General features: G+C 39.0%; 2 protein-coding genes across 3 annotated transcripts in view; one reads left to right on the plus strand and one right to left on the minus strand.

Annotated features, from left to right (window-relative positions):
- The window catches only part of NUP50 (nucleoporin 50), a 398,016-nt gene that overhangs the window by 258,810 nt on the left and 113,274 nt on the right, over nt 1–25,932 (minus strand). The gene's annotated exons all lie outside the window — the stretch shown is intronic.
- The window catches only part of PHF21B (PHD finger protein 21B), a 164,850-nt gene that overhangs the window by 107,644 nt on the left and 31,274 nt on the right, over nt 1–25,932 (plus strand). For both annotated transcript variants that reach the window (XM_050914930.1, XM_050914931.1), the window contains one exon: nt 17,235–17,327. In XM_050914930.1, coding sequence (XP_050770887.1) covers nt 17,235–17,327 — 93 coding nt within the window. The remainder of the gene's footprint in view (nt 1–17,234; nt 17,328–25,932) is intronic.

Here is a 25,932-nt window from a genome sequence, read left to right on the forward strand (position 1 = left end):
CACCCTGAGCTATCTGCTTCTGCCAGTTTATGAGGGCAACTTGGTGTGGTAACAGGGTTCTATTAGAAATAACAGTACAGGAGAGAACTACACAGAAAGCCTGTGGCAGGAAGATTTTGGACAGGCAGGCCCAAGGATGAGATGGTTGCGGTACTGCCCATGCCATCATGCCCATGGATTCATAAACCAGATTTATTGTAGACAGAGGAATTCCGAAGTATGGTCCTACTAGACAGTATTAGAGGAACCTGTGGAGAGCTCCTAAGGACCAAAATCCTTCTCTGGGATCCCACTTGAGCTGCTGTGAAGAACAGTAGCATAGATAGGGAATTTTGCGTCAAGAACTTTGCAGAGATTGTGACAGGCAGAGGTAGAGACTGAGATTCTCTGAAGTATTCCCTGTCCTAAATCCCATTGGAAATTCTGCTTGTGGTACCTGGGCCCTGTGTCTTGCCTGAGGACACACAGATGCCCTTATAGAGCAGAGAGTTGAAGCAGAGTCTTATTAGCATAATAACTACTCGATTAGCCTTCCTGTTTGGTCTCCATGGCAGACATTGAAGGCATACCTGTTGGAGGGAGTGTCTGCTAAAGAGTATACAATGCAAGCAGGGAAGACAAAATTTGTGGGGGAATCAGAGTGCAGAGAGATGAAGTGAGTTCTGGGGTCACACAGCAGGAGAGAGCCCAGATTCATCCATCACAGTCCTACATTCTGTCCAGTGGACCACACCTCTCAGGCTTTCAGAAGGATGTCAGCCACACTGTGAGTAGGACAAAGACATCGGATGGTTTTAGTTTTGGGCCTCAAAGGATTCAATCTCACATATTCAGTCTCCTGGATCATCCTTTGATAGCTTTAGGGTAAGTTATCTTCAGGAGGTATTTGTAAATGTAGAAGAGGAGAGGTGGCTCAGCCAAATTAAATTAAAAATAATAATAAATAAAAAGACAAGGAGAGGGGGAACCCCAAGGATTCACAGCCCCACACACCATCCAGTGATCCATTCTGTCATTGGGGCTTTACTAACTTTTAACTCTATCATTAGAATGTTGTAAAGAGCATGGTAATTTTAGGAAATGGATTATAGAGAATGTGTGACAGATTCTGCTTGTATTTACACCATCTTAGCTGCAGGTTTATTAAGGGAGGTACATTAATTTACTTCATATTTAAATATAGGTAGCTAAGAGTAGGATTTGGCCTTACTACTCTGATATATACCGCGTAAAAGCACTTTAAAATTTGTATTTCTTGCTAAATAGCATAAAATTACATCCTTTCAGGTTAATTAAACCGTTTTGCAATGCTGGTTGCTGTTGATGGGATATTTAAATGTCAGATTCAGAATAAGCACTTATGCTTCCTGATTATAAATGGCTTCCTTTTAAATATCCCAGATGTACGTATATGGTCAATACCTCTAAAGTGTGTGGATTTCTGCTTTTCTCAATCTGCATTTTCATTTGGTCTACAATAGGGTCAAACACCCACTGGTATCAAAGACTGAATAAAGACTCTCAGGAACTGAATAAAACCTGATTAGGCCCAACATGGTATTCCTTACACAGCCAAAAATTTCCAGTGAAGGCAGTGGAGTATTCAGCAGGAAAGGGTAAGCAAAAGTGGACTCACACTGACTGTCCGACGCTTTGTTGTAAGAATCTAGGAGCAACCTTTCCAAATTTGTTTCTGTGGGGACTGGCAAGCAAACACCACGCTGCAAGAACTTAAACAACCAGGAAACAATAGCAAGTCCTAATTTTGGGGACCATACTATGGTTCTATCCTTTGCAACCTTTGTGTCACTAAACGTCCCCTCTGCAGGTTCATGTGAATTGGGATGTAGGTATGGATGTGCTACTTCAGTGTTTATGGAATGGATTTTCCTGCTGCAAGTGTCTGGGAAGTGTCTTTACCAAGGAACACAAGCAAAAGGAGATTAACTAAAACTACTTTCGTTTTGTCAATGATTCCTGATACTGCAGAAGAATGACGGAGCTCTCAGCTTGTTTGTATACCTAGGTCCTTATAGCCCGAAGTAATTAATCGGCCTGTGTATAGAGAACCAAACAAAAGAGACCAGGTTAAAGGAGGGAAATGCATTTGCTTGAATTTCATGCCTTTTCTTGGGAGCTATTTTAACTTCCTAATAAGGAAAGTCTTAAAATGTAGGAATATATAGGCAGTCCCCTTATGGAAGTTTCTGTGATATTTTTGTACATGCTTATATATCATCCATGTAAACAAAGTTCCAAGTCCCTTGTTCTGATGCTGAGAGTTTATAGCACATTATTGTTTTGACGCTAATCAGAGTAGCTCCCATGGAGAGCTTTGATTCACTTCAGAAAACCAAAGAATGCTCTAAAAATGGTAATACACTGTAGCTATTTCATTGTAATTGGAGGCTGTCTGTGCCTCACAGAAATTACCAGGCAAGCATTCTTGAAAATGTCAGAATTTTCAAGTTAGTTCTATTTAAAACGGGGGAGCAAGAATTTGAGGGGATGGATAGAAAATTTGAGGGCTGTGTGATTCAAACTGGAAGTGCAGTTTGTAATAATGAAAGATGATCAACTTTGGGGGTGGGGAAATCATCTCTTAGGTTTTCTAAATTACAGGATGCATAAAAACATCCACTTATTCTACATGTACTGTTACTTTAATAAAAGGCACCACTTTAGGAAATGAAAGGCTATGGAATATCGCCAAACGTCTCAGTTCTATTTGTTGTCAAAAGGTGGGGTTTTTTCATTATCTGTGGAGTTTGTGGGGTAGTTGAATAATTTGCAGGAATTTGAGTGTTTGGTACCAGACTGAAAACTCTGTATTTATCTTATTTCAATGTTCATATTGCAAATACAAGCATGATAAGATTTCCTGTTGGTGTTATAACTGTATCAGGATTTGGCAATTGGACTGCTACTAATCTCATAATGTGCATTTGTGTCTATATTTAAATTAATTGTAAAACTGTATCAGAAAATACTGCTCTTAAATTATTTTAGGTATAAATGGGGGGAGGGAGAGAGGGAGAGAGACAGACTAGATGCTGTAAATAGAGTGCTGATGAATACTCAAGTAGTAAATAGAAATATCTTAGAAGTCATTTCTGACAGTAATAAAGGCAGCAATTTGATTTCATCTGTGGATAATAAACTGGTTTCACACTGCAATAAAAGCGGTGCTTATGTTATATTAATATTTATTAGCACTTATTGATGTTAGGGTTTAGTTGTTATCTTTTCTTCACATCACAGCCATTTTATAAAAATTCAAGCTAAATTGCTACACAATAAGCAATTAAAAGTGTTTGTGTATGTGAGAAAGAGAGGAAAAAAAAAATCTATCTGTGGAGATCTTACTATACGGAAGGGCAGACCCTCACCGCCTAGGAATCTAGAGGGTTGTGCTCAAAATGATGGAGTTATGTGAGTTTCCACTAGTTAAAGATTTGGCTCTCTGAATGCGTATTTCAACACTTCTGCTGTTTTATATCAGAATTGTTTGCATGGGTTTCCTGTTGTTTAACAATATATTTTTGTATTCCTTGCTTTGACTGTGTGCAGTGCCTCATAAAGGTAAGAGATTATGTATTACATTCAGTGGCCTTTTTTGTGTGGTGTGTGAAGGATTGCTAACTTGCAGGATAATGTGAGTCAGAAAGTGATGTGATCCAAATTTAACCAAGTTTGTTCATCTCTAAATTTAGAGAATAGCTGAATGGCAAGACAGATACATTTCAATTTCCATCAGTGACAAGGACAGAGTGTTGGCGGATGCCTGTTAACAGCTATATCGTGTGTTTTTGATACTTATATATGTGTGTATGGGTGGGAAAAGACTAGTTACTAACTTTTATTTATCATAAGCCTGTTTCTTCTTTGACTGCTTTTAAATTACTCTTGGGCTTGATGTTCCTTCAGTGCAGATAATTCTTGTGCAGAAGGTGTGCTGTAGTCTTGAGTCATGTTTTTGCCCTCTGAGTAGAAAGACTTGCATTGGACTTGGATTTTTATCATTATGAAAACTGAAACATAGACCCTTTTAAAATAAGCCAGGTACCAGGCAAGGTAAGACAAACCAAAATTCTTTTTGTTGATCTTACAGTCAGGCTTCAATATCAATAATTTCAGAAAACAGGTTCAAGTTTATCCTTCACTTGAGCATAACCCTGAGTTTAACATGTATATAATTCACATGTGTTCAGTAGGATTAATCATGTGCTTGTAACTGAGTTTGTATTTACCTGCTTTTCTGTGCTGGGGTCTTATTCTTTTTGATTATTCTAATTCTTTGGCCAAATATTGTCCTTGGAGATTTGACCAATGAAAGCAAGAACATGTCCCCACTGCTTTTATACAAGACATATAGTTAATAGGTACAACTGTTATTTTTTTCTCAGTGAGATCCTTATTATAGACCTCTGTTTAGCCTGTTTCTTGTGTTTGATTTTATTAAGACCCCAGTTCAGTGACTGTGTCATCAAATTTGCACGTATAGTGATGGATTGTGATATTACAAACAATTTGATTGTTGCATCCCTCACTGAATCAAACAATGAGACTGGCTGGGTTGGAGATAAGTTCATTTTTACATACAAGATCACTGAACTAGCAGTGATTGAATAGGTAATACCAGAAAGTGCATGACAGCTTTGATAAGATTTAAGTAACATTGTGTTTCCTGTAGTTTGCTGAAGTGGTAAGGATGATTTAAGGGTCTTACCTTAAATGTTTGCTGTCCTTACGGGTGTAAAATAAAAACACAAGTCAGCCTTGTTTAATTTAATGTAATATTCATTTCTCTTTAAAGAATGAGTACGCTAAAATATCTTAAAAAGACAGCTATTTTAGCATAATAGTAATGAGAATATTGTAGAAATTTGGCAGGGATACTACGGGGTATGATTTTAGAAGACTGTATGTGGTAATTAATTAGCATTTGCTCTAATAAAATCCCACCACCGTATTTGCTGATTTCACAATGTTTTCTTTGGAGTGAAACATTACTATATTCATTTTCCCCTGCACTTGTCTTTTCAAAATATAAGCCAATAATCTATATTCTGTCGACTTGTATCACTTTTTAACGTTTCTTGTTATATGGGAAATTAGACACTGCCTTTGTTAGTATTGCTGGAAAAGAAAAGCCCAACCTCCCTAATAACTATGAGAAGATAAAAAGCTTCAGGTTTCTGCTATATCTGTGTTCTTAATGTGGGCTTTAACACCAGAGTAAGTAGCTTTGAATCACCACTATGATGCCTCAAAGTGTTTACACTTTGTTCTCAAGTCTTGAGGAATATAAGCTCAAACTCTGGTTCCTCTAGCCTGAGTCCAGAAATTGTTTCTGAATTTAGAAGTTGTTACATAGAACCAGAATCAACCTATGTCTTGATATACATGATGTCCTTCAATAAGTTTAAATTTATAAGTCTTCTTAATAACAAAGTATTACTCAACAAATTTTATGCGCATTTTCAAATGTGTGAATTTGGAATATCTCCAGTGAAGTCAAGTATAGTGAAGCTAGATTTGTACCAGCAGAGTTAATCTACAGGATTACATCACTAGCATGTCTCTAACCATTTTCCTAATAACAATACAATAAGTTTAGTATGCCATTGATGATTATTATTATTACATTTTCTTTGAAAAGGAACTTTTAATTTAAAAAAACCCACCATCTTTGTGACCTGTTCATCCTAATTTTTATGATTTTTCAATTTACAGTGTAAAGATGTAGACTATACAGAACTTTCATGTTTGCAAGCAGAAGATAACTGAAGACCTGAGTAACATCCCTTACCAATATTTTGCTCTTTGGGTCAATGGCATGATATAAATAACCTGGTTTGAGTAAGAGCCAGTCGATCTAAAAAATTAATAGAAATTTCAGGTAGTAAAGTTCTCTTTGTATCTCCTTGGCAATTACTTTGGATTTATGATACCATTGTCCAATTAAAAAACAAAACAAAACAATTTTTCCCCTTTTAGCTCTGGGAATGACTGGGTTGAAGTCCTGATCTCTGCAATGATCTCCGTATGGATACATGCGCCGACCTTCATTGAACTGAGTTAAGACTCATAAAGGTTGATGGTTCTGCCTTTATGAAGACATTGTTGTTGTGCTGTCTAATTTGCAAAGCATGCAAGCTGAAAACATAGGACATATTTAGCAAAAGAGATTTAGACTAGATCTTTGGAAGTGCTTCAGTGTTGAAGTGCACCTAGCTGCCTGGAGTTTAAAACTTAGATCCTCAAACTCTGCTCAGTAGCCATCAAGTCTGGACCCAGGTGAAATCCATAAATGCCTCTATTTCTGCTAGTCATATTCCCTATGCGCCAAAATGTTTGCATTGGGGCATTGTAAGAACCGCTATCATGTTAACAGGGTTGAACAACAAGGTAGCCAAAGCATTGATTGGAATTGTCGGTTGTCTTTTCCCCCAGGTGTTCTCTAACCACTAGGCCATGAGACCACATTCTTTCTTCTCTCACTGACTAATTTAGCAGAAAAGCTTGGAAGAAGAGTCTTTCTCCCAAGTATGTTCTGATAGTTAAATGGCTTACAGAGCGACGTGTGAGTGTAGGAACTGAAATCTTCCTTCTCTGGAGCAGGTGATTGGACTGCTGAGAAACTGGTTGAAGGGAAAGATGGGAAGGAGGAAGAAAGGAAAGCACAGCTTTCTTGGAGTGGGTTTTGAATGAAAGTGGTTGAACACAGATTAGCCTCCAGGAGGGGGCTCAGGGAGGTGAATCCCAGTGGAAAAGAAGCAGGTCTCCTCTTCAGAGCAAAGTACCAAGGCCTGGAGTCAGTAACACAATAAAACACACCTACTGAACACATCTGTCTTCTGCCCTAGGGTGCTGGTTTGCAAATTTCTTCCCAAGGTGCCCCGTCATAGAGCTGGACATTGTACCATGCAATACCTTCATGCGTTTGTGGATTCAGTTCTAGGTACTGAGTAGTTGATACCTCAAAGGTGATGTTTCCAGGCTTGCCGAGAAGCAAACCTTCAGGTGTCCAGAGAATATTAATGGTTAAATCTGAAGCACATGAGGATTTTACTGTCTTTAGGGCTAGACAGCAGCTAAGTGGGGGGCATTGAGAAGGTGATTTTGAACTCTTTAGCTGGAGCTAGGTTGGACGCAGACATATTGGGGCATTTTCTGAAACTCAGCCTACTAGGACCTTGGAAGATGTCCCAGTATCCAGGTTATCTGGGACTAGCAGGTTGAAACATCCAAAGTAGGAGCCAGAAAAAGTCACACAGGCTGGATAGTAGACCAGAGTTGCGGTTTGATTTTTTTCCGGTTTTCTTATAATTTCTGCACTCCAGAAACAGATACAATTTCTAGGCTCAGAAACAAAGGAACCTTTGCTGACTTTAGTGTTTATAAAGCTAGTTCAGCTAGCACTAATATTAATGCAGCATCTCAGGAAGAAGAGGAGATTTTCTGCTTACCAGCTCTAACATTTCCTGGCTTTGTCATTGTAGGGAAACACTGGTGCTCGCTTTGGTATATTTACAACTCTGAAAAAATATTATGTGTAATATATTATTATGTGTTCTGAAGTGTGTGTTTGTGTATTCACATACATATAGTGTATATATATATCTTATGTATATATTTATGAGTTTATTTATATAAGCATAAATTTGCCAAATCCTGTTACTGTTTGAACGAATCAACATAAAAGATCAGCCTTTTTATTTGGATCATCAAAGAATCAATTACATTTGTAAGTGAATAGTGTAGAGTTTATCACCCTCCAAAACTAAATAAGGTGCTGCTGTATTTCAGTATTTTCTTTTAATTAGAAGGCGGCACCTACGTAGCAATATCTGCACTGATTTTTCACAGCTGCAATCCTAGAACTGTGGAATACCAAAGTTAAGAATTCAATAACAATGGTAATTCCGCCATGCTGTACTAAAGCAGTATTTTCCACTGGGTTTTGTTGATGGGCAAGTGGCTCAATATTGCTGAGTAGTCTGCCTTAAAAAAAAATAAAGCAACTTATGGGATGTTCTGCACATTCAAATTAAAATTTCCTGGGAAAGTTATTGCTTCCTTTTTTCTAACTAATTATATTAACAGTAGAATTTTAAGATCAGTCATATTTATACACACTTTATATGGAATTCAGGCAAAGTCTTTACGTTCCTTCCCCACGTTCTATGCTCAAGGAAGTTACTTTTGGTAACAACATCCAGTTATTATGGCTGAACTGATCTAATAGCTTCCTTTCTCCAAAAAGGTTGGAACCATCATTCCATTTTTCTGTTCCCCTGCCTTTGTGGTTTTTGTCTTCCTCTCCCTCCCCCCCAGCTAAGAAACGTTGCTTTTTCCCTTGCCTTTGTTCTGTTGCTTGTTGGATACTTTCCTAAGCTAATTCAACTAGCAGAAAACTTTCTTTATCCTAGTTAGCAAGCTGAGTTAGCTCAGCTCAGGGCCTGACAAAAGGGACTGTGTGGCAGTGAGCAATTAGATCGTCTCAGGCTGTCACTTCCCTCATGTTTTCCAGTTCTTCAGAATGACTGAAGAATGCATAATAAAAACGCAGAGCAAGAACTGCAAAGGCAGCTCTGAGCCCTGTGGGTGCTAAGGTGGAATGATTTGGAAGATAACCTTAATTTTTCAGTAGCTGCTAATAGGCTGCGTGGGCCATTCTGATAGGTGAGGATTCCTAAATCACTAAGGAATGATGGTCATTTGCTACTTTATTTTTCCTCTCCCTGCCTTATCTTTCCATACCCTAATCCTCATGTCCTGCAACTGGGGTAGAGCAGTAGTACTTTAGCAGCTGCTGGGGCTCTGCTGAAGATTTTCACTCAGGCTTGAACTCACTTGAGGGAGAGGCTAGAAACTGCTTTGTGTGACATGCTGTGCATGCGTTTTTCCCTTTACTCAGAAATATTTCTGTGGACTGTGAACAGAGAATAAGTAATTTGAAGACATTAGTCATTAAAAACAACATCAACCTGGAACAGTTTAGTAGTTAAACAGCAAATCTTTTATGAATCAGCTGAGCAAGAGACTATAGGTGTGATCACAGCTGCTGAGTGGTGTTGTTGCAACTCAGTGAGATTATACTCATTTGTGCAGGAGGTGGAGACTTAATTAATAGAATATGATTTCTGAATAAAGCTTCAAATCACAGAACAGGTATGTGCATGCTAATGCAGTTCACATAGCCAAACTTTCTTCTTCTTTCTTTTTTTTTTCTTTTCAGAAATTTAGAGTGTGATGTAATGACTGTGGAAAAATCCTGTTTCCTTTGATAAAAAGAATGGTGCTTTAAAAAAAATACTAACCAGTAAATAATGTGATGGAACCTGTGTTTAAGAACAGGTATTTGGCACAACTATCTATCCTCTTGCGTAAGTAACCAGTGGGATTTCTGAACCAGGGAAACTCATGAACTTTATTCATCATGTTTTTCCTTTGCCAGAATACATACCCACAGTGTATTCAAACAAAGTTTGTATTTTTGCGTTTACCCAGCTGGGAATGTGCAAGTGGCAAGAAGTAGAGATAGCGGTCTGAAAAGTCTAAGAGCCGTGGCAAAAGCAGAGGTAAATTAGATGGTGCTCTGAAAAGCCTAAGAGCCACAGTAAAAGCAGAAAATTGTTTGCTTTATCTCTGCATATACTCCTCTGATACACTCAGGAGCTTTGATACCGCTGTGGGTTTCCTTGCAGATGAGTGGTGTTGAAAGGGATGAGTACGAATACCTCAACAGCAATTAAGAATTCGGTCACACCGTGGTTTTCAAAGCAGGTTTGGAATTTAAGGTGGTACCTTGCCTCCTGCTGCTTGTTCCTACCCCGATACTGGGCCTTGTAACGTGCAGTGAGAGCAGTTGTAGGCTGTTTCAGTGCAAAAGCATCTGGCGTAGTTTAGTCATCGTTAATTGGCTATAATGAGGGTTGGTTTAAATGGTATTTTTAGTGCCCAAAGAAAGGATGGTTTCAAAAATACTGATATTTTAAAAAATCAACAGGACTTGTTGTGTTTCTGATTGTCTGCTTCATAACAATAATAAATGTGCATACAAGAGCATGATTAATGAATTCTGAGTGAAGAGAAAGGAAGTGGGGAAAACAAACACTTTTAAAAGCTGGAAGAGAAATCTTTAAATTTCTGTGAAATTCCAATTAAATTACTGTTTACACAAAATATGTGTCTGAAGTGCAGTCTCTCTGGGATACAATCTGAGTGTGAAACTGAAATATGCCATTATTCCACCAGATTATTAGAAATACCACGCACCATGATTTCACCATATTTTGAAAATGAAGAATGATTTCCACAGATTTTTGTAGAAGTTAAGTCTAGAAGGAAAGAAAAAATATGTAAGCATACATGTCTTGCAGGAGCCTCAAAGTTATATCCAAGTGCACAGTGCTTTTACTGGTGGACTATATGGAAAAATAATAGCATTCAGACGTTTAGGTTAGCTAGAGGACAGCAACTATCCTGGATTATTGAGGTAAGGTGCAGCAAGTTTTAAGTCAAATGAACTTGGAGGTTGCATATAGTGCTTGGCATTTATATAAAGCAAGCTCAAGGTTGAATGCAGCATTCAAGTTGTAAAATGGATATAGAATGGGTAAAAAAACCCTGCAATTACTTCAGTGACGATCCATTCAGGTTAAGAATTTTCATCTTTGCTGTTGCCATAGCAATCTGTTCCCCTGTCACTACCACATTAAAAATCCATTCTGTAAAACTGTTGTTGCCAATATTGAACACATAACAGACAAAAACATTTTTTTAATAGCTTAGGTGTCTTATTTGCAACACGAAGAAGATCTAGATCTTAGAGAGATGCATATGTACTTTAAAAAGAAAAAGATTAGTGTTTCTATAATACATTGTAGGAACACAATATTTGTGCTGCAGTATTGATGTCAGTATAAAATAGTTTGCAAATAATACAGCAATGCAGTGTCAGTTGAACTCAAATAATTGAACTGTTCTGCTAAGATATAACAAACCCATATGTTCCTGAGTTAAGTATTTATTTTGGTAACATGCTGTAGTGAAAGGCTTTTGAAACTATGTGGCTTTTTAACCTTCTGTTACTCATTGAGTCTGATTCTCTTCAGTGATTGACTTCAGTGATTTTATCTGTACTGGTGTAATTTTGGAATGGGAGGAGAGTTGTGTCCCCTAACACTTCTACGTCTGTGATCTAATCCTAAACTGCTCATGTACCCAAGCTCAACAATGAGTTTGTATGGGTAATGAGTTGTAGGAACAGGTCCTTAAGCGTTTGTTAGTACATCCAAATGAGGGGGGAAAGGAATTTGTAATTCAAAGCAAACATAGCAATGGTCTGACAAATATATTTACCCAAACAGAGTAAAATGTAAATATCTTTCAATAAAGTAGAGATACGTATCGGGGGGGGGAGGGGGCGGGGAGATGTATTCATTCAGGGCTGAAATGCAGAAGTTTACTAAAATCACAAATGTGCATAAGTCGTGGATTTAAAAACTCAGGCATTGACTAAAGAAGTCTTAACATAATAGTAGGAAACTAAACGTATGGCCCTTAGTTTGATCATCGACAATGTAAATCTCATCCTTGTTTCTGCCTCAGCATCCTTTTATCCTCTAACCATCTCTAGCCTTCATCCTTTGAATTCTTACTCTCTGTCCATACCATACTTCTTTGTTTCACTTTTTATGTTTTCTACTTGCCACTGTCCCCACACTTCTATGCCTCAGTTGTCTTTGAGAGCCTTGACTTAGGGATGGTGTTGATTTAAAGTAGGAGAAGCATAGGAGGAGAAAATACAGCAAATAGTTACAATGCTATTGGGTATTAATAGAAGAATTGAGGGCAAGAAGTGATTTTCTTTTTTAACCACACTTGGCAATAAGCACTGCTTTTTTTGTCTTTTAATGGAACTGTGTCCTCCTGTTTTGGGGCTTTTGGCTTAGTTTTCTTTTTTAAAATTCTTATCTTTATTATTTTCTTAGTGAGTAAACTGACCACTGAAAAAGATTATTTCATTTGCATCTCTTCACCTGTTTTTGCAATTCGCAATGTGACCCTTCGGAGCATGCTGCTGGATGACATTTGCCCAAGAACTGAGATTGCAGGTCACCGACACAGTGGGCCTGCTGTGGTTCCTGTCTGAGGGCATCTGTGGATTACTCAAGCAAAAAAGGTGTCCTTGACGTGCCAGATACCTGTCTGCTCTGTATAGGTCACTGAAGACAGGGGTTTGGAAGTGGCTTGTGTTGCAGCCATATGTGTTCATTAGCCATTAACTCCTACGGTGGGTGATGCAGTGGCTGAGGTTCCTGTTCCAGTCCAGGGCTGGGACTGGTGCATGAGGTAGGAGTTAGCAAGGGGTCATGTGCTCCCAGATGCTTGCCTGGGATAATAAGTGCTGCTGGCTGTAAAGTTTAGTGAATTAGACAGTAGGAAATACACCTGATGAATTTGGTTTTATTTGAAAAAAATTCTCAGTATAAAGATAGTAAATCTGGCTTAAATGCATACAATCAAATCAAAACAATTCTAAGGCAAACCGAAACTTGGCTCTTCACTTTCCCCCATCACTGCACGTTTCAATGCTCCCTCTACATTGTAGGTGTTGCAGGGGGTCACCAGAAAAGCCCAAGTAGACTTAGATAGAGGAGAGATTTGGAGTTATCTTTGACTTTTATGGACCTTTTTTATTAAAATGCTTAGAGCTGTAAATGTAGAAATAAGAAACTCATTTATCTTGACAAAAGTGCTGCCATAAACTATTCAGCACTCATAAAATAACCTTTTAAATTATTGTTTCTGCTGGTATCGATAAATTCATACAAAGTGCTTAAAGGTCAGGCATTGCCAGAAAAATGTCTTTTCAGCTTGTTAATTAAAGGTTTATAAGAATGTGCACCAGCTTGCTCTTTGGACAAATTGGAGAAAAGGAAGGAGAAAAAAGAAAAGGCCTACATGGATGAAAATGATAGTGTGGAATTAGTGAGTGACGAGTCTTTGATCCACCAGGCTCACCATGGCAAGCCTGGACAGTTTGTGAGTGAAAATAGGTAGCACTGTTAACAGGAGGAAAAAAAGTTTATTTCCCTTTTTTGGGGGGAGGTATCTTAATTACTCACTTCTTGCAGCCCATGGGCTTGAGCTGAGGACCCAGCTAGAACTGAATTATTAAGGTGAGTGTGAGCAGTATTCGTCCTGTTACAGCTTGAGCCATGGGAAGTTTGTCCAGTTCTCATTGCCTGGCCAAGAACATCAGATAAGGACATTTACTTTTTTATTTGCCAGGCAAGTGGTTTTATCTGCTCGTTTATTTACCACTTAAACTGGAACAAAGCAGTGCTCTGAAATGCACTGAAAAATGTACCCAGAGCCAAACTGCCCAACCATCTATTCTAGCACCTGTGCCTCCTTCATTGCAGAGACCACGACTGCGATTCCCTCTGTTTTATACTTCACCTCTTTAGCCCATCAACATGGAGACAACCTGGTCTGAGCATTAAAATCTGACCTAAAAATCAGGCGACTCACATGTGACTCTACATCAACATATGGGATGAGGTTAATCAATCACATGGATGAGACACTGGAAGCAAGAAGTCTGGCCTGCATTTCCACCTGCACAACAGTCTAGCCCTGACAACATTATTTTACCTCTACATCTCGATTTTTTTCATCACTAAAACGGAAACAATAATACTGACCTAGGTGAGGTACCCTGAGATAACAGATGAAATGTGTTACAGGAAAAGTACAGAGGTTTCTGTCATTGAATTCTGCTGATACAACAGCTTGAACTATTTATTGCCCAAGCTGGGAAACAATAACAAAACAATGTAAATAGTGAAAAGTAAAATAGATTCTTAGATATCTCTCTGTCTGAACATACTATAGTGCTATTATTAATGTGAGATTAAAGTTTTGAATTTTCCCTTGGCCATATGATTTTTATGCTGAGATTGTTTCCTTGAATATTAAATAACAGATCCTTACTATAAAACCATTTGTAAACAGGAGGCTGCATCTTTGTCACTGAAAATTTCATAACCTAAGAATGCCATAATTTGTTTTTGTTCTCTTGAGATCGTTGCGGAACTCCTATTTCAGGAAGATAAATCTGACGAATTTTTTGAGAGTGCAGGTGACGGAACTAATGATAGTTCATTTCTCTGATACCCACAGACAATACATCCTGGCTTTGTCTTCAAGTGAAGCTAAGAGAACAGTGCAGAGTGGTTTTATGGTGTTGTTTCTTCTCTCATTCCCATTCCTTTTGGCTCAATCGTTCAGTGTTTTGAAACATAAAACAGAGTTGGCCCAGCGATGCACCCAGAGGCTGAGATGAGCTCCTTCCTCACAGAACAGAGGTATTCTGTTCTAGACAGGGTTGGTTTGTTGTTTTCTTTCCTTGTGATTGATATTTGAAGTAGTACAAGAAAAGAGATTTGTTGCTCAGACATGGAGTTTTTGTGCATCCTACCAATTGATAACTGTATCTTATCTAACTTCTGAGTAATTTGATTCTTATCTTTGTAGTCAATTCCCAATTTCACTCAGTGTCAGCGCTTCATATTTTAATACATGGTATTCTGTTGGCCAGTTTGAAAATCCTTGCAAATCCACATGTATCTGTAGGAATAGGAATATCAGAATGTGTGTTTTGAAGGTCAGAGGTAGCATATATAAAAATGAGAAGTGCAGCCACACTTTAAGCACGACCGTCCAGAAGGAAGAACTTCTTGGTTTAACTTTCTGTAGAGGGTATATGTGCAGCCCAGGAGAAGTTGTGGTGCTCCTGGTGTTTCCGGGGAAAACTCAGGCTTCACTGCATTGTGAAAGAAATCTCATTCTATTTATAAACAGTGTTGGGATGGAGGGAAGATATAGATCATACTTGTGATAAACTTTCAGATCCTCTAGTGTGGGTTGGAAAGTTCATTTTGGTATTCACCTTAAAAAGCAAAATAACTGGCCTGAATTAATTTTAGTTCATGCTAATATAAAGCAGGAAGTTGTGATATGTCTAATAAGCGGCAATAGCAGCAGGTGGCAGCTCAAGTGCTCCTTCTCTCCAGACTGCAGGAATTCATCATGTTGTCCTTCCCAACGTGTGAGGCTGTGATATGGTAGACAGGGCAAAGAAGTCATTCATTCAGATAGTTTATAGTATCCTTGTTTTTATTCCATGTGTCACCCTATAGGCATAACTGCAGTGGAAATACCCCCTTCTTTTCCTCGCTCTGCTGCCAATACCTTTACTTCTGCAGGAAGGTATAACTTACTTGTTCTGGCATCCATGGGTAGAAATGCTGCTTTCTCCATGTGTCCCCCCAACTCTGCCCTTGGCTCAAGACAGAATTTCAATGGAGTATGTTTTTCCATGGATAATCCAGGGTACTGATAATCCACGAGTACTCAGGAAAAATTGTCTTGCATGTTTATAACTGTACAGCTCTCCTTGTTTAACTCAGGCAAATCTTATGCAAATTTTAATCTTTGCTGAATATATAACATCACACCCCCAAATGTCTCCAAGAGGAGTAGCGGAGTTAAAAATATAAACTCTGTAGGACAAGTTTATTAAAAATATTCTGCATGAAAATGCATGGATCGTATTCTTATCAAACACTGTAGTTAGAATGAAATAGAGTGTTTTACCACTCTGTTGTTGAGGTCTGAGGAGAGCATATTGGCATCGACCTGACACAGTTTTATTTTGCTTGAGCTGATTGCATGATAGTTTCCTTCTTACTGACAAATTTCATTACCAGATTGGGGTAATATTAGCACACTTTATCTTGCTGGCTGTGATCCGATACTTTTGTTTTGAGGGGAGTTAAATTTAGAGAAATTTAGCTGAATCTGTTTTTCTTTCTTTATTATCCATTTCTAGCAGCCTGATAAGTTTTTGTGATCAGTGACTAAGTGTCTCTTGCTGTTATAATGACAGTCATCTGCTTGCTTATATTGCCATGTCGTCCCAACAGCAATTAAGAAACGTTAGATAGAAGTTATAAAACCTTGTCTTAAGAATATTGGCCAATTAACCAAAATATGAACTGTATTCAGGAGTGAAGGAATGAAAGAGGGTGAAGGGGAAAAGTTAGCTGTGTTCTTTAGACCTATGGCCCAATCTTAAATTTATAAACTATCTGTCCTTTTTAATGGAGAAAATAAAGTACGAGTTATTTACAACATCCCAGATCCAGTATTTTAGGAGCTTCTGCGGGTGAGGCTTGAAAAAGAGGTGCCATTCAGACCATCTATAACAGAACTCATAAATGTACATCTATAGGTACCAGTATCACTACAGATAGATGAAAAGTCAGAAAAGGACTGGGGCTAAACAGACACAGAGATTTTTAGAGGGGGGGAAAACTTGTATGTACTTGAGTCTGTATTACGAAAACATATTTTGCTTACTCTTGGTATCTAACTGTATTCATAAGGGTTAAAGATAATACTGGGTTAACACATATAATTTCTCCATCTACAAAATAAACTTTATGTAGAATACAGCAATATATTTGCTCATAGAAGGATCTACCTCAAATATTTTAAACAAGCTTTGAATAAAATTGTTATACAACTAAGAGAAGGGTGAGTAGAGAAAATAAACGTCGATAGTAATAGCTGCTGTGTTGGCCCAAATGGATGTTGTCTTAGCTGAATGTTATGTTACAGTGTGCTGTAGTATATTTATAGGTAGCTTTCAGTTTTAATAATTCAGTATTTACTATTTACTAAGACACAGTGAACTTCTCTTGTGACCCTGGCTACCATGAAATGCATCATCTTACCAATGCACGTTTTGAAGTTTCACTGTAGTGCGTTTTACCTTTCCTCAGATCTCTTTTGAAAGCAAGATAGTGCCTAGGCAGCCTTCAGCCATGGCAGCACACTTGTATTTTCTTTGTGTACCAAAAAAACTTCACAACAATGAGAGGTATCCTTTGCACTCAGAATTACCAAATGCTCTAAGGAGACAATAGGCTTTAGTTAACAGTGCTTTGTAGAGAAGGTTAAAGAGAAAGACTTTAGTCTTCTGACTCTTTAGGCAGGAAAGAGAGCTTCAAATGGACTGGTGTATTATACTCTTCTGTCATGAGTTGGGAAAAGACAGAGAGCTGGAAGGGGAACCGCTGAGTCGGGCAGATTCTATCTGGGGAAGCTGTGCAAGTGTTTTAAGCTGTGTTCAACTGTTTTTCTTCCAACAGACTTTGGGAACTATCACTGCAGTGCCCATTAAGGTTCCTCAGGTCAGCTCCTTGCAGAGGTTGGCAGGACAAGGACCAGCAGTGCTACCTCAGGTACAAAATACAGTTCCAAAGCGGGTTTTGTGTCATTTTATATGTATTCTACTCTGTTCCTGTCTGGTGCCCAGGCCTGGGTAGGTCAGCATGCTCATTTTGCTGAATACTCACCTGCAGTGAGTTGAACAGCAGAGTTGTGATTTTCTCCAATTCGTGGAAAAAAAAGATAAATCAGTTTTCTTCTGGGAGCATACTGTTAGCACAATGAAAAGCTATAAACAATCCTGTAGACTCGTTGTGGAAGAACAAAGTACATACGGTGAAATGTAAATTTATGCTTTATAAGATGAATCACAAATCACGGAAGTGAAAATCTGCAATTCTGTAATTAAAAAAAGTGGTGGAAGTATTAACTTTTCTGTTCAAGATTTGTCCTCACACATTCTTCTACTAATTTACTTGCCTTATCCCTATCTATCCCAGTATAAAGTTTTGGCCCAACAAACCCAGCTGCCAGACTGAGGTAAGGTTGGCTGGGTAGGAGTGAAAGGAGAGTTACACTCACAGATTTTAAAAATCTTTTCAAACTGTGTTTTCTTTTCTGAATATCCATCACTGTTTCCCTAACCATACACTTTATTCCCCATTTCAACCGCCTTTCTCAAAATTTTTGGATGTCATTTTCAACAAGTGTTTTGCTGCATTTCTATGGTTTGCTTTTTGGATTCAAGATTATTAAGTATAAATATATTTCTCCCTGTGTGGTCCTTAGAGGTCTATTTCTCATATGTGAACACTTTTCTAGCATTGAAGTCAATGTTGGGTCTTCCTCTTGTTCCTTTATTTTTTTCCTAATATTTTCTTAGTGGCAGAATCTAGTAGAAGATCCGTGAGCTAAGTCTGCCTGGAGGAAGGAGTATTTCCAAGATAAAGTTCTTAAATTCTCTCTTTAGATTACATTTAGTGGAAGGCAAAGTTGTGAACATAAAGGAAGGTTATAGTTTTCTTATCAAGTTCAAGACTTTGCTTTTCAGTTGTTCTTACAGCATAATAACACATTGATTTCTGCCATTTTGGGGTGTCAAAGATGAGCAGATTGCTCCTGAAAATAGATGAGGTTCAAGAGCAGCTGAAAGACCGGTAACAGGAGCTTAAATTATCATTAAGGTTATGTTTCAGCAATGATGATGGCATTGCAAATGCTGCACTTAGAGAAGCATCAATGTTCTGTACTTTTGTTAAGTAGAAGAATTTTCATTCACTGTTAGATTCAATTTTGAAGAATTGGAAAAAGTGGAGGAAGCTGATTTCCTCAACTTTTTCAAAAGAAGACATATCCTTTCTGTCTTGCTGTTTAGCTCATGGCAATATTTTTTTTCGTATTTCACTTTGTTTCGCTCCTTTCCTAGCACAGCCTTCAATTTCAGACCTGTTTATGCAATCATACTTAATACTAATGAAACACCAACCCCTCCTCAGCAGCCCTAAGCCATAGTTCACTAAATTTTCTATTTTGTATAGATAGCATGGGAAATAGCCACATAGCAATCTCATTTCTGTCAAAACTAAAAATTAAGTAGGCAGCTGTATGTAAGACCACATTATCGAGGTACGTTTTATGTTCTGAGTTTTTTCTGGCTTTTTCACAGGCCAATACCTCCTTCTTCAGCAACAGCCTGCCCCATTTACAGGCTACGTCCTCCTTTGCAGTTCATCATGGTCCATATGTTCCTCTCCCACTCAAAGCTTACAGAGAAGTTTAAAATTTCCGTATTGTTTCCTAGTGGGGAACTCCCTCCACTCATCAAAGCTTTCTGCTTGATGTCTTAAGAGAGATCAAGTTTTCATCTACAAGTGGAAATTTTGGCTTCTAACTAAACAGTCAAATGCCTTCAAAATATATTTAATATAGCCATAAATCAGTGACGTAAAGCTGTCATTCCCCAGATACAGCTGGATACAGGTGATCTGAGAGGCCACTGTAAGTGAGCTGCAGCACTGTATCACTGTGAAAGCTCTCCTTTGTAATAACTGTAGGTGAGTGCATAGTCACCTCTGGCGAATTTTGGGGGTCGATAGTAATCTGTGGTCCAGGAGAACTGGAAACTTCAGATGGAAATGTAAAAATGCCAGGAAGCAAGGCCATGTAATACCACAAAGGTATTACAGTAAAGAACATCTCTTCCCTCTTCTCCCTCATAGCTCTGAGAAAACAAGCATCAAATGAAAAATTATTTTGGAAATTAAGGGGTGTATATTATCTTCCAGTAGGAGCTGGAAAATGTGCAGGATTAAATCCTATCGCAGTCCATGTGAGCAGGCTGGCTACTAATCTCCTTTTGTCCCCCCTGGGTGACAGGCATGGCTCCTGTACCTTGCTCTGAGTTAGTGGCACAGTCCTACCATTCTAGGACTGACTTTCTGAGAGGCAGTTTTGCCACTATCTCCCAAGCATACTAACAAGTGGGGTCCAACTGAATTTGGCATCTGCTAAAACCTTTACTTTGGGTGCCCGTGTAGCAGCAAATTAAAGGGACAGCTTTTTCAAAACAAAACAATATTCATCACTCCTCTAACAAGAAGTCCATAGTATTTCGCACAAAGAGTTAAAGCAGTATAATGTCCATACTCATGCATGTTAGCTATAGCTGAATCTTGTTCTGCAAGGTATTGCACCTTCGCCGACCTCCATCTCTGCAAAGTCTAGCTTTAACAGTGAAGTGTGTAGAGCCCTAACAGCAATGAAACCATAGCAGCAAAGGCTTCAATAAGCCCACCTGCATGCCTGCCTATTTACTCAAGCAGCTACGTCTAGGTGTAGTTTGAGCAAGTGCAGTGGCAGGCACAGTGGCAATCACCTAAGCTGGTTTAATCTTGTCTCTGGAGGGGTGGAAGGCCTGGATGGATCCCTTTTGGGGTGTCTGCCATGTTAGGAGCCTACTTGTCTCTGAGTCGCCCTCTGGAAATGGCTTCACTCTTAGCCAGACAGATTGCACTTCTGTTTCAGGTGCATGCAGATAAGTGGGATTAATCCAGGTCAGTGTCTGCATTCTTGACAGCACACCGATTGCTACCTGACATTTCTCCTTTTGGCCAGTCTCACAATTTCTTTGAGATTTCAGTCTCCCTTTAGATTTAGATGTAGCAGTAAGAGGCATAAACATTGCCAGGCTGGCTGGAAAGAAGCAGGGGACTCCTCCATTTAAGGGCCCCTCGTCACATCTGAAGGAGTTTTATATTTTTGATGCTTTCATTCTCCTCATCTAGACAGCCTCTTTTGATTTACCTTTATGCGGTCAAGAGGAAAATATTACACAAGTAAACTGAGGCACTTAACAATACTTATGTAAAATAATACATACAGCTTTCTCATTTTCCACATTTGTACAGATACTTGTAATTTGTTTTGTTCATTTGAATGGGTTTATGATATGACCCCCTGGGAGCTCTTCCGTATGGGGAATGAAGTTTCAAAATCTGCATTTTCACAAATGGCAGCAAAATCCCATCACTTAGTGCAGAACTGCTATTAAATGGTGAGCAAACAAGCATTAATTACAAGTTCATTGCACAATACAAACAATATTTCTTTAGGCATTCATTATTTGCCAAAACAAGCCTCTTTGGCAGACTTTTTTTCTTTTTTTTTTAAGATTTTTTTTTTACAGAATATGAAGTTATTTTTGCTTTCATCAAATAAATAAAATTTCTGCTATGAGCTGTGATGTTTGGGAAGTTAATCCCAGATAGTCTGTCTCTTCTTACTTTGGCCTTTGAGGTTTCCAGCTGGGTGAAATGTTTTGAAACTGCAGACTCTCCATTGCACTCTGAGAAGCAAATCCTTGAGGTCCTCTACTCAAACACATGGGTGACGCACTCTCTTACTCTTGAGCTGTTCCTTTGCTTTATGGCACCCATCAACTGTAAGGAGGGGGTGGCCTTATGTCAGGCTGGAGCTCTAATTTCCAGCTGCAGTGCACACAGTCTGTCTATTTCAAACCGGTTTACATAAAAATTTAAGTTGCACTGTAGCCACCTGAAGGCACGTGGGAAATCTTGTTTTCTGTTCTTCAAATGGAAGACTTCAAATGAAATGGTGAAGATATGAAAATACACTTCCTATTTTGTTGTCAGTAATTTGGGCCCAGTCCAATTTTTGTTCAAATTAATGGAGAGACTGTGATGATTTGAATAGCAGTTAAATCAGATTATAATGCTATTTCCCTGACCTATTTTTCTAGTCCTGGTTGAAGGCAGGGCTTGGGATGGCTTTGCTCATGACACTGCTGATTAGAGTAGAGCAGAGAGTCGCGTGGCAGACGCCTGCAGTGGAGCTATCATGCAGGTTAGTGGTGAAAAGAAACAGGTACACACAATCGCTTTAGATGAAACGTGCGTGTTTTTCAATCGACTCTAGCCAGTTCTGCTGTCAAGTGCTGCTTATTTTTTATCCTCTGTGGTGATTTTAATATGCATAATTCAGTAGGGTCTGAATTCGGTCACGGGGTTGCAGCCTCTTTGGGACAGGGCCTGTTTTGTTACCGTGTGTTTGTTCATCACTGGGTACCGTGTGAGCCCAGCCAGAGACTGTGGTCTCTAGATGTTCCCAAAACTTAAACGCGCATTCTCATTTTTAAAATTTCTTGTCATAGTTCTCATGAGCACAGTTCCACTGATAGCTGCTGCTTCTTTTCACATGTGTACCAAACCCAACCACTACTCCTGGCTTCCCCGGCGACAGTGCTTCTGGAAGATTTCTTGAAAGGAAAACAACTCCTATAGACAGAACCCAAGTTGTGTGACGCCACTGTGTACTGTAGAAGAAACGTGTTAACAAATTGGTCTGTGGCAAAGCTCCTCTCTGCATCACAAGTCTAAAAAAAAAAAAAAATCATTATTTTTAAGTGTAATGTGTTAAGACTGTGCATATCCATTAGAAAGTGGAAAAATATTACTGAATGCAAGTCAGTGACACTAGAAAAGACGCTAGCAGATATCCATGTTTGTATAAAAAGTTACACAGAATTGTGCAATGGAGAGACAAGAGCACTTTATTGTTTGTTTGAGTAAGGTATAATTGAATTGAGTAAAGTTGTTATTACAATATCAGAGGAGAAAAGGACTATAATCCCCTAAGGGATGTCATGCACCTTTCTGGTATATAACCCTCAGCACTTCCAGGGGGATGTGTTGGAATGCTAGTGGAGGAGAAGAGAGATAATCTAATTCAAGGTAACTTAATCAGCGTGGTATATAACCAAGCTAAGGGTTTTGCAACAGTATTTAATATTCATTGACTGTATGCCTGCAGAAAACAGAAACAAAATTGCTTTTTCAAAAGAAAGGTTTGCAGAGGCCTGGCTGAAAATGTAGCCCTTAATAAATATAGTTGTTAATCTGTTTTATTCTATATAAGCTTTTATACTGTGCTTGTCACTGTATTTGAAGCACCTTCCAGTAATGTGTTAAGCACAAAGATTAACATCTGATGTAAGCGATTTCTTCTCTCATCCTTTCCCTTTGGGAAGAAGCGTATGCAGCTGAGAGTTCTGGTTAGGGTTCCTTTTTATCAGTTTGCTTATTTTTAATAGGCATGCTACTATTAATTGCATGCCACTATATATTTCTGTCAGAGGAGTATAACACAGAAAGTGTTTACTGCAGAAAGTGATGAGCTTTGTGCCCTTAATTCGTAGAGAAGGTTGAGATGCCTGCCTATATGAGCATCAGCCTCACTGTAGAGTCTCCCTGCACCAGAGACACATGGCCACCTTGGCCTTTCATACTCAGTCTTTACAGGGAGAGCTTGAAGATTGGGATGAAAACACGGTACTTTATTGAAAAGTCTGTGGGAACCTCAGTTATGCACTAGTGGATAGGTTTGATAGCTAGCCTGTGTCGCTGAGAGAGGCATGGCCTTGTTGGAGCATCTGGAGTGCTCCATGGTATGTATTTTACACTGCGGTAGTGCAGCCAAGACAGATGAAGGTATGACAAAGGTAGTGTGATGAGAACTGTTCCTTGTGGATGGTGGTATGCCAGAGGTTGGCAGTGACGAGAAATCTGGTCTTCTGCAGTATGGACAAAGACGAACGCATATGCTATATTAAGGGGGACTACACCCAGATGCAAATTTTCCAGAGTACCTCCCTCTGTTACCTCTGCCTTTCTGAGTTTCAGTGTCAGTTGTCTGTTCCTAATTAGAGAACCGATCCAGGGTGGTGGGGAAGGAGAAGCAGAACTGGCTGTTACTGATGCTTAAGACCTTCAGATCCAATCAGTGTCGTGAACATTTTGAAAAGGACCTCCATGGAAGTCAGATCTCCATGACAGTCTGCATGTAGGAGCCTAAAGTATCCATACAAACCCCAGGAAAGATTCAAGCCATTTTAACACCTGACATGGTACCTTTTTCCCAGGTGAAACCTCTCATGTTTCTCCACGTCAAATGCTGCTTTTGCAGCGTATCAGGAAGATGAGAAGAAATGTCCCCTCTTTCCACTGACGCCATTTGCATCCATGTGAATGATGTGGCTTTAGATCCACGTCTGGCTTGGATCTGGACTGTGCTGTGTCTCTGAGCCTCCGTGCCAGTTGTACAAGTTTGCGGTAGGCCTCTGGCCGAATGACAGGTGGATGGGAAGGTTTTCTGTCTCTGCAGTACGTCAGCAGAGGGTTGGAGGAATTCACTGCACTGCTTTCTGTCCCTAAAACCTCCATTTTCATCTCCTGATGTCTGAGCTTTTTGTGTGCTTCCATCTTGCTCAGGCTGTCAGCAGACAGAAACTATTTTTGTCATTATTTTTATTATTATTTTGTCTTTCATGTTTTTTGATTTTGGCTAGTAAATGAGTTGAGGCTGGTCAAATCATTATAATGTGCCATTATTGTTGTCTAGAAGCAGGAAAAGCTCTTAAAGTGATGGACAGTACAAAGCAATGACATCCATGGTCTTTAAAGTGACACCAGATTTTGAGTCCAGTGAATGCCCAGCTGCGTGGATTAGTCCAGAGCTCTGCTATGAAAGTATACGGATAGGAGGAAAGCAGGCAGATGTTCACTTGTTTGTGCCTAAAGGCTTCATGGACACTTTATATTTAAATTGAAGTAAGTTAATCATAGATGAGTATCTGTGAGAGAAGCAAGCTGACTTGTAATGCTGAAAAGAGAAATGGAAGTAAGTTATTGACTGGTGTGTATAATCACAGTCTAGCTTTTATATTTCTATTGTAATCCTAAACAATAAGGATTAAATTCTTTCCTCAGAGGCACATAGATAACTGCATATTCAAGGACAGAATCATTGTGTAGAAGGAAAAAAAGCAGAAATCCTTGTCAACTTCAACCCCTACTTGTTATTTTTTGGAATAATATTGATTTTAATTTGCTGGTTTAATGGTAGTTTTCCCCTTTGCAAATGGAAAAGAGCCACTTAATGAATCATCAACTCAATAGCAGCAATGCCAAACCAGAAAATGCAGGCAGTATAGCTGAGGAGAAAATGTACATTTCATTAGCAAAAGTCAGTCAAGTTCCTGTGAAAATACAGTTTTGTGTTCAAAACGCTGGTACCATTTTTAATAAAGAACTCCTACCTGACTGCCTTATGCCAACATCCACACAAAGCAGAGCTGGCGGATTCCCACACAAACATCCCTCTCAGCAAAACTTCCATTTCTGTGGTATTAAGCAAAGCTGAAGGAGAAGAAAACCTGAATGAAATAGCTTTGTCTTCTTAAAAATTGCACAGGGGTTATATTATCTGTGTGTCACCTTTACACTAAAGAAGTTGGCTGTCCATGACTAACAAATTGAAATACCAAAGCACAGTAGGTATACAGTCCAGTGGAAAACGTCTGATATAGTGCACGTAATTTGAATATGTGTGAAATACCACAGAGTGATTCTTGGGTTGCATGGCATGTAAAATGAAAGACTAGGGTTTATTTCGAGGTGCTAGTTGCAGTTCTGGCCTTACTGAAGTCGATTCAAATTTGCTGTTGGTTTCAGTCAGATTAAGATTTCTTCCCTGGTCCTCACTGTCCAGAGCAGCAGGATTGGAAACGTGGGCTGCAGAAGTTGCTTGGGTTTTGCCCTGCATTTCATATCATTCTTCTGTGGCTTCCCAGGCTAATAATATTCCAGGTAGATGCTAAGGAGAGGCTTACGTTGTATGTGAACACAGGATTCACTGAACTGGGTCATCTTGCCTGGGGTTTCCTCATGATACGCACTGAAGAGTAACTTCCTTTTTGTGTAGCCCCATCAAGGGGAAGGAGGAAAAGTGTACATGGATCCGCAGTCATGTGTGGTTTTAAATCTTCCCCCTGCGGCAAGAAAATAAACTGTGGTTATTTTGACTGTGGTCTCAGACCAGGCTGAAGATAATAGGAGCTTATCAGTAAAGGAACCAAAAATCAACCAAGCTGGAAACACTTGTATTCAGGTCAGTTGGGCAACCTGGATTTTAGAGTGTGTCATTGCTGTAAAGTTACGCAGAACCTTTTCTTTTGCATAATTTTTATTGATTAAAAAAAGAAGAGGGAGAGAGTCGGTCCTCAGCTGGCATAAATAGACACAGCTTTACTCAAGTCAGTGTGCATCTGTTCATTCTGATGAAGGATATAATTACCCCATATTGCACTCATTTTATCAGCCATTG

This window comes from Gymnogyps californianus, chromosome 1 (genome assembly GCF_018139145.2).
Source record: "Gymnogyps californianus isolate 813 chromosome 1, ASM1813914v2, whole genome shotgun sequence".
In the NCBI taxonomy this organism is placed as follows: domain Eukaryota; kingdom Metazoa; phylum Chordata; class Aves; order Accipitriformes; family Cathartidae; genus Gymnogyps; species Gymnogyps californianus.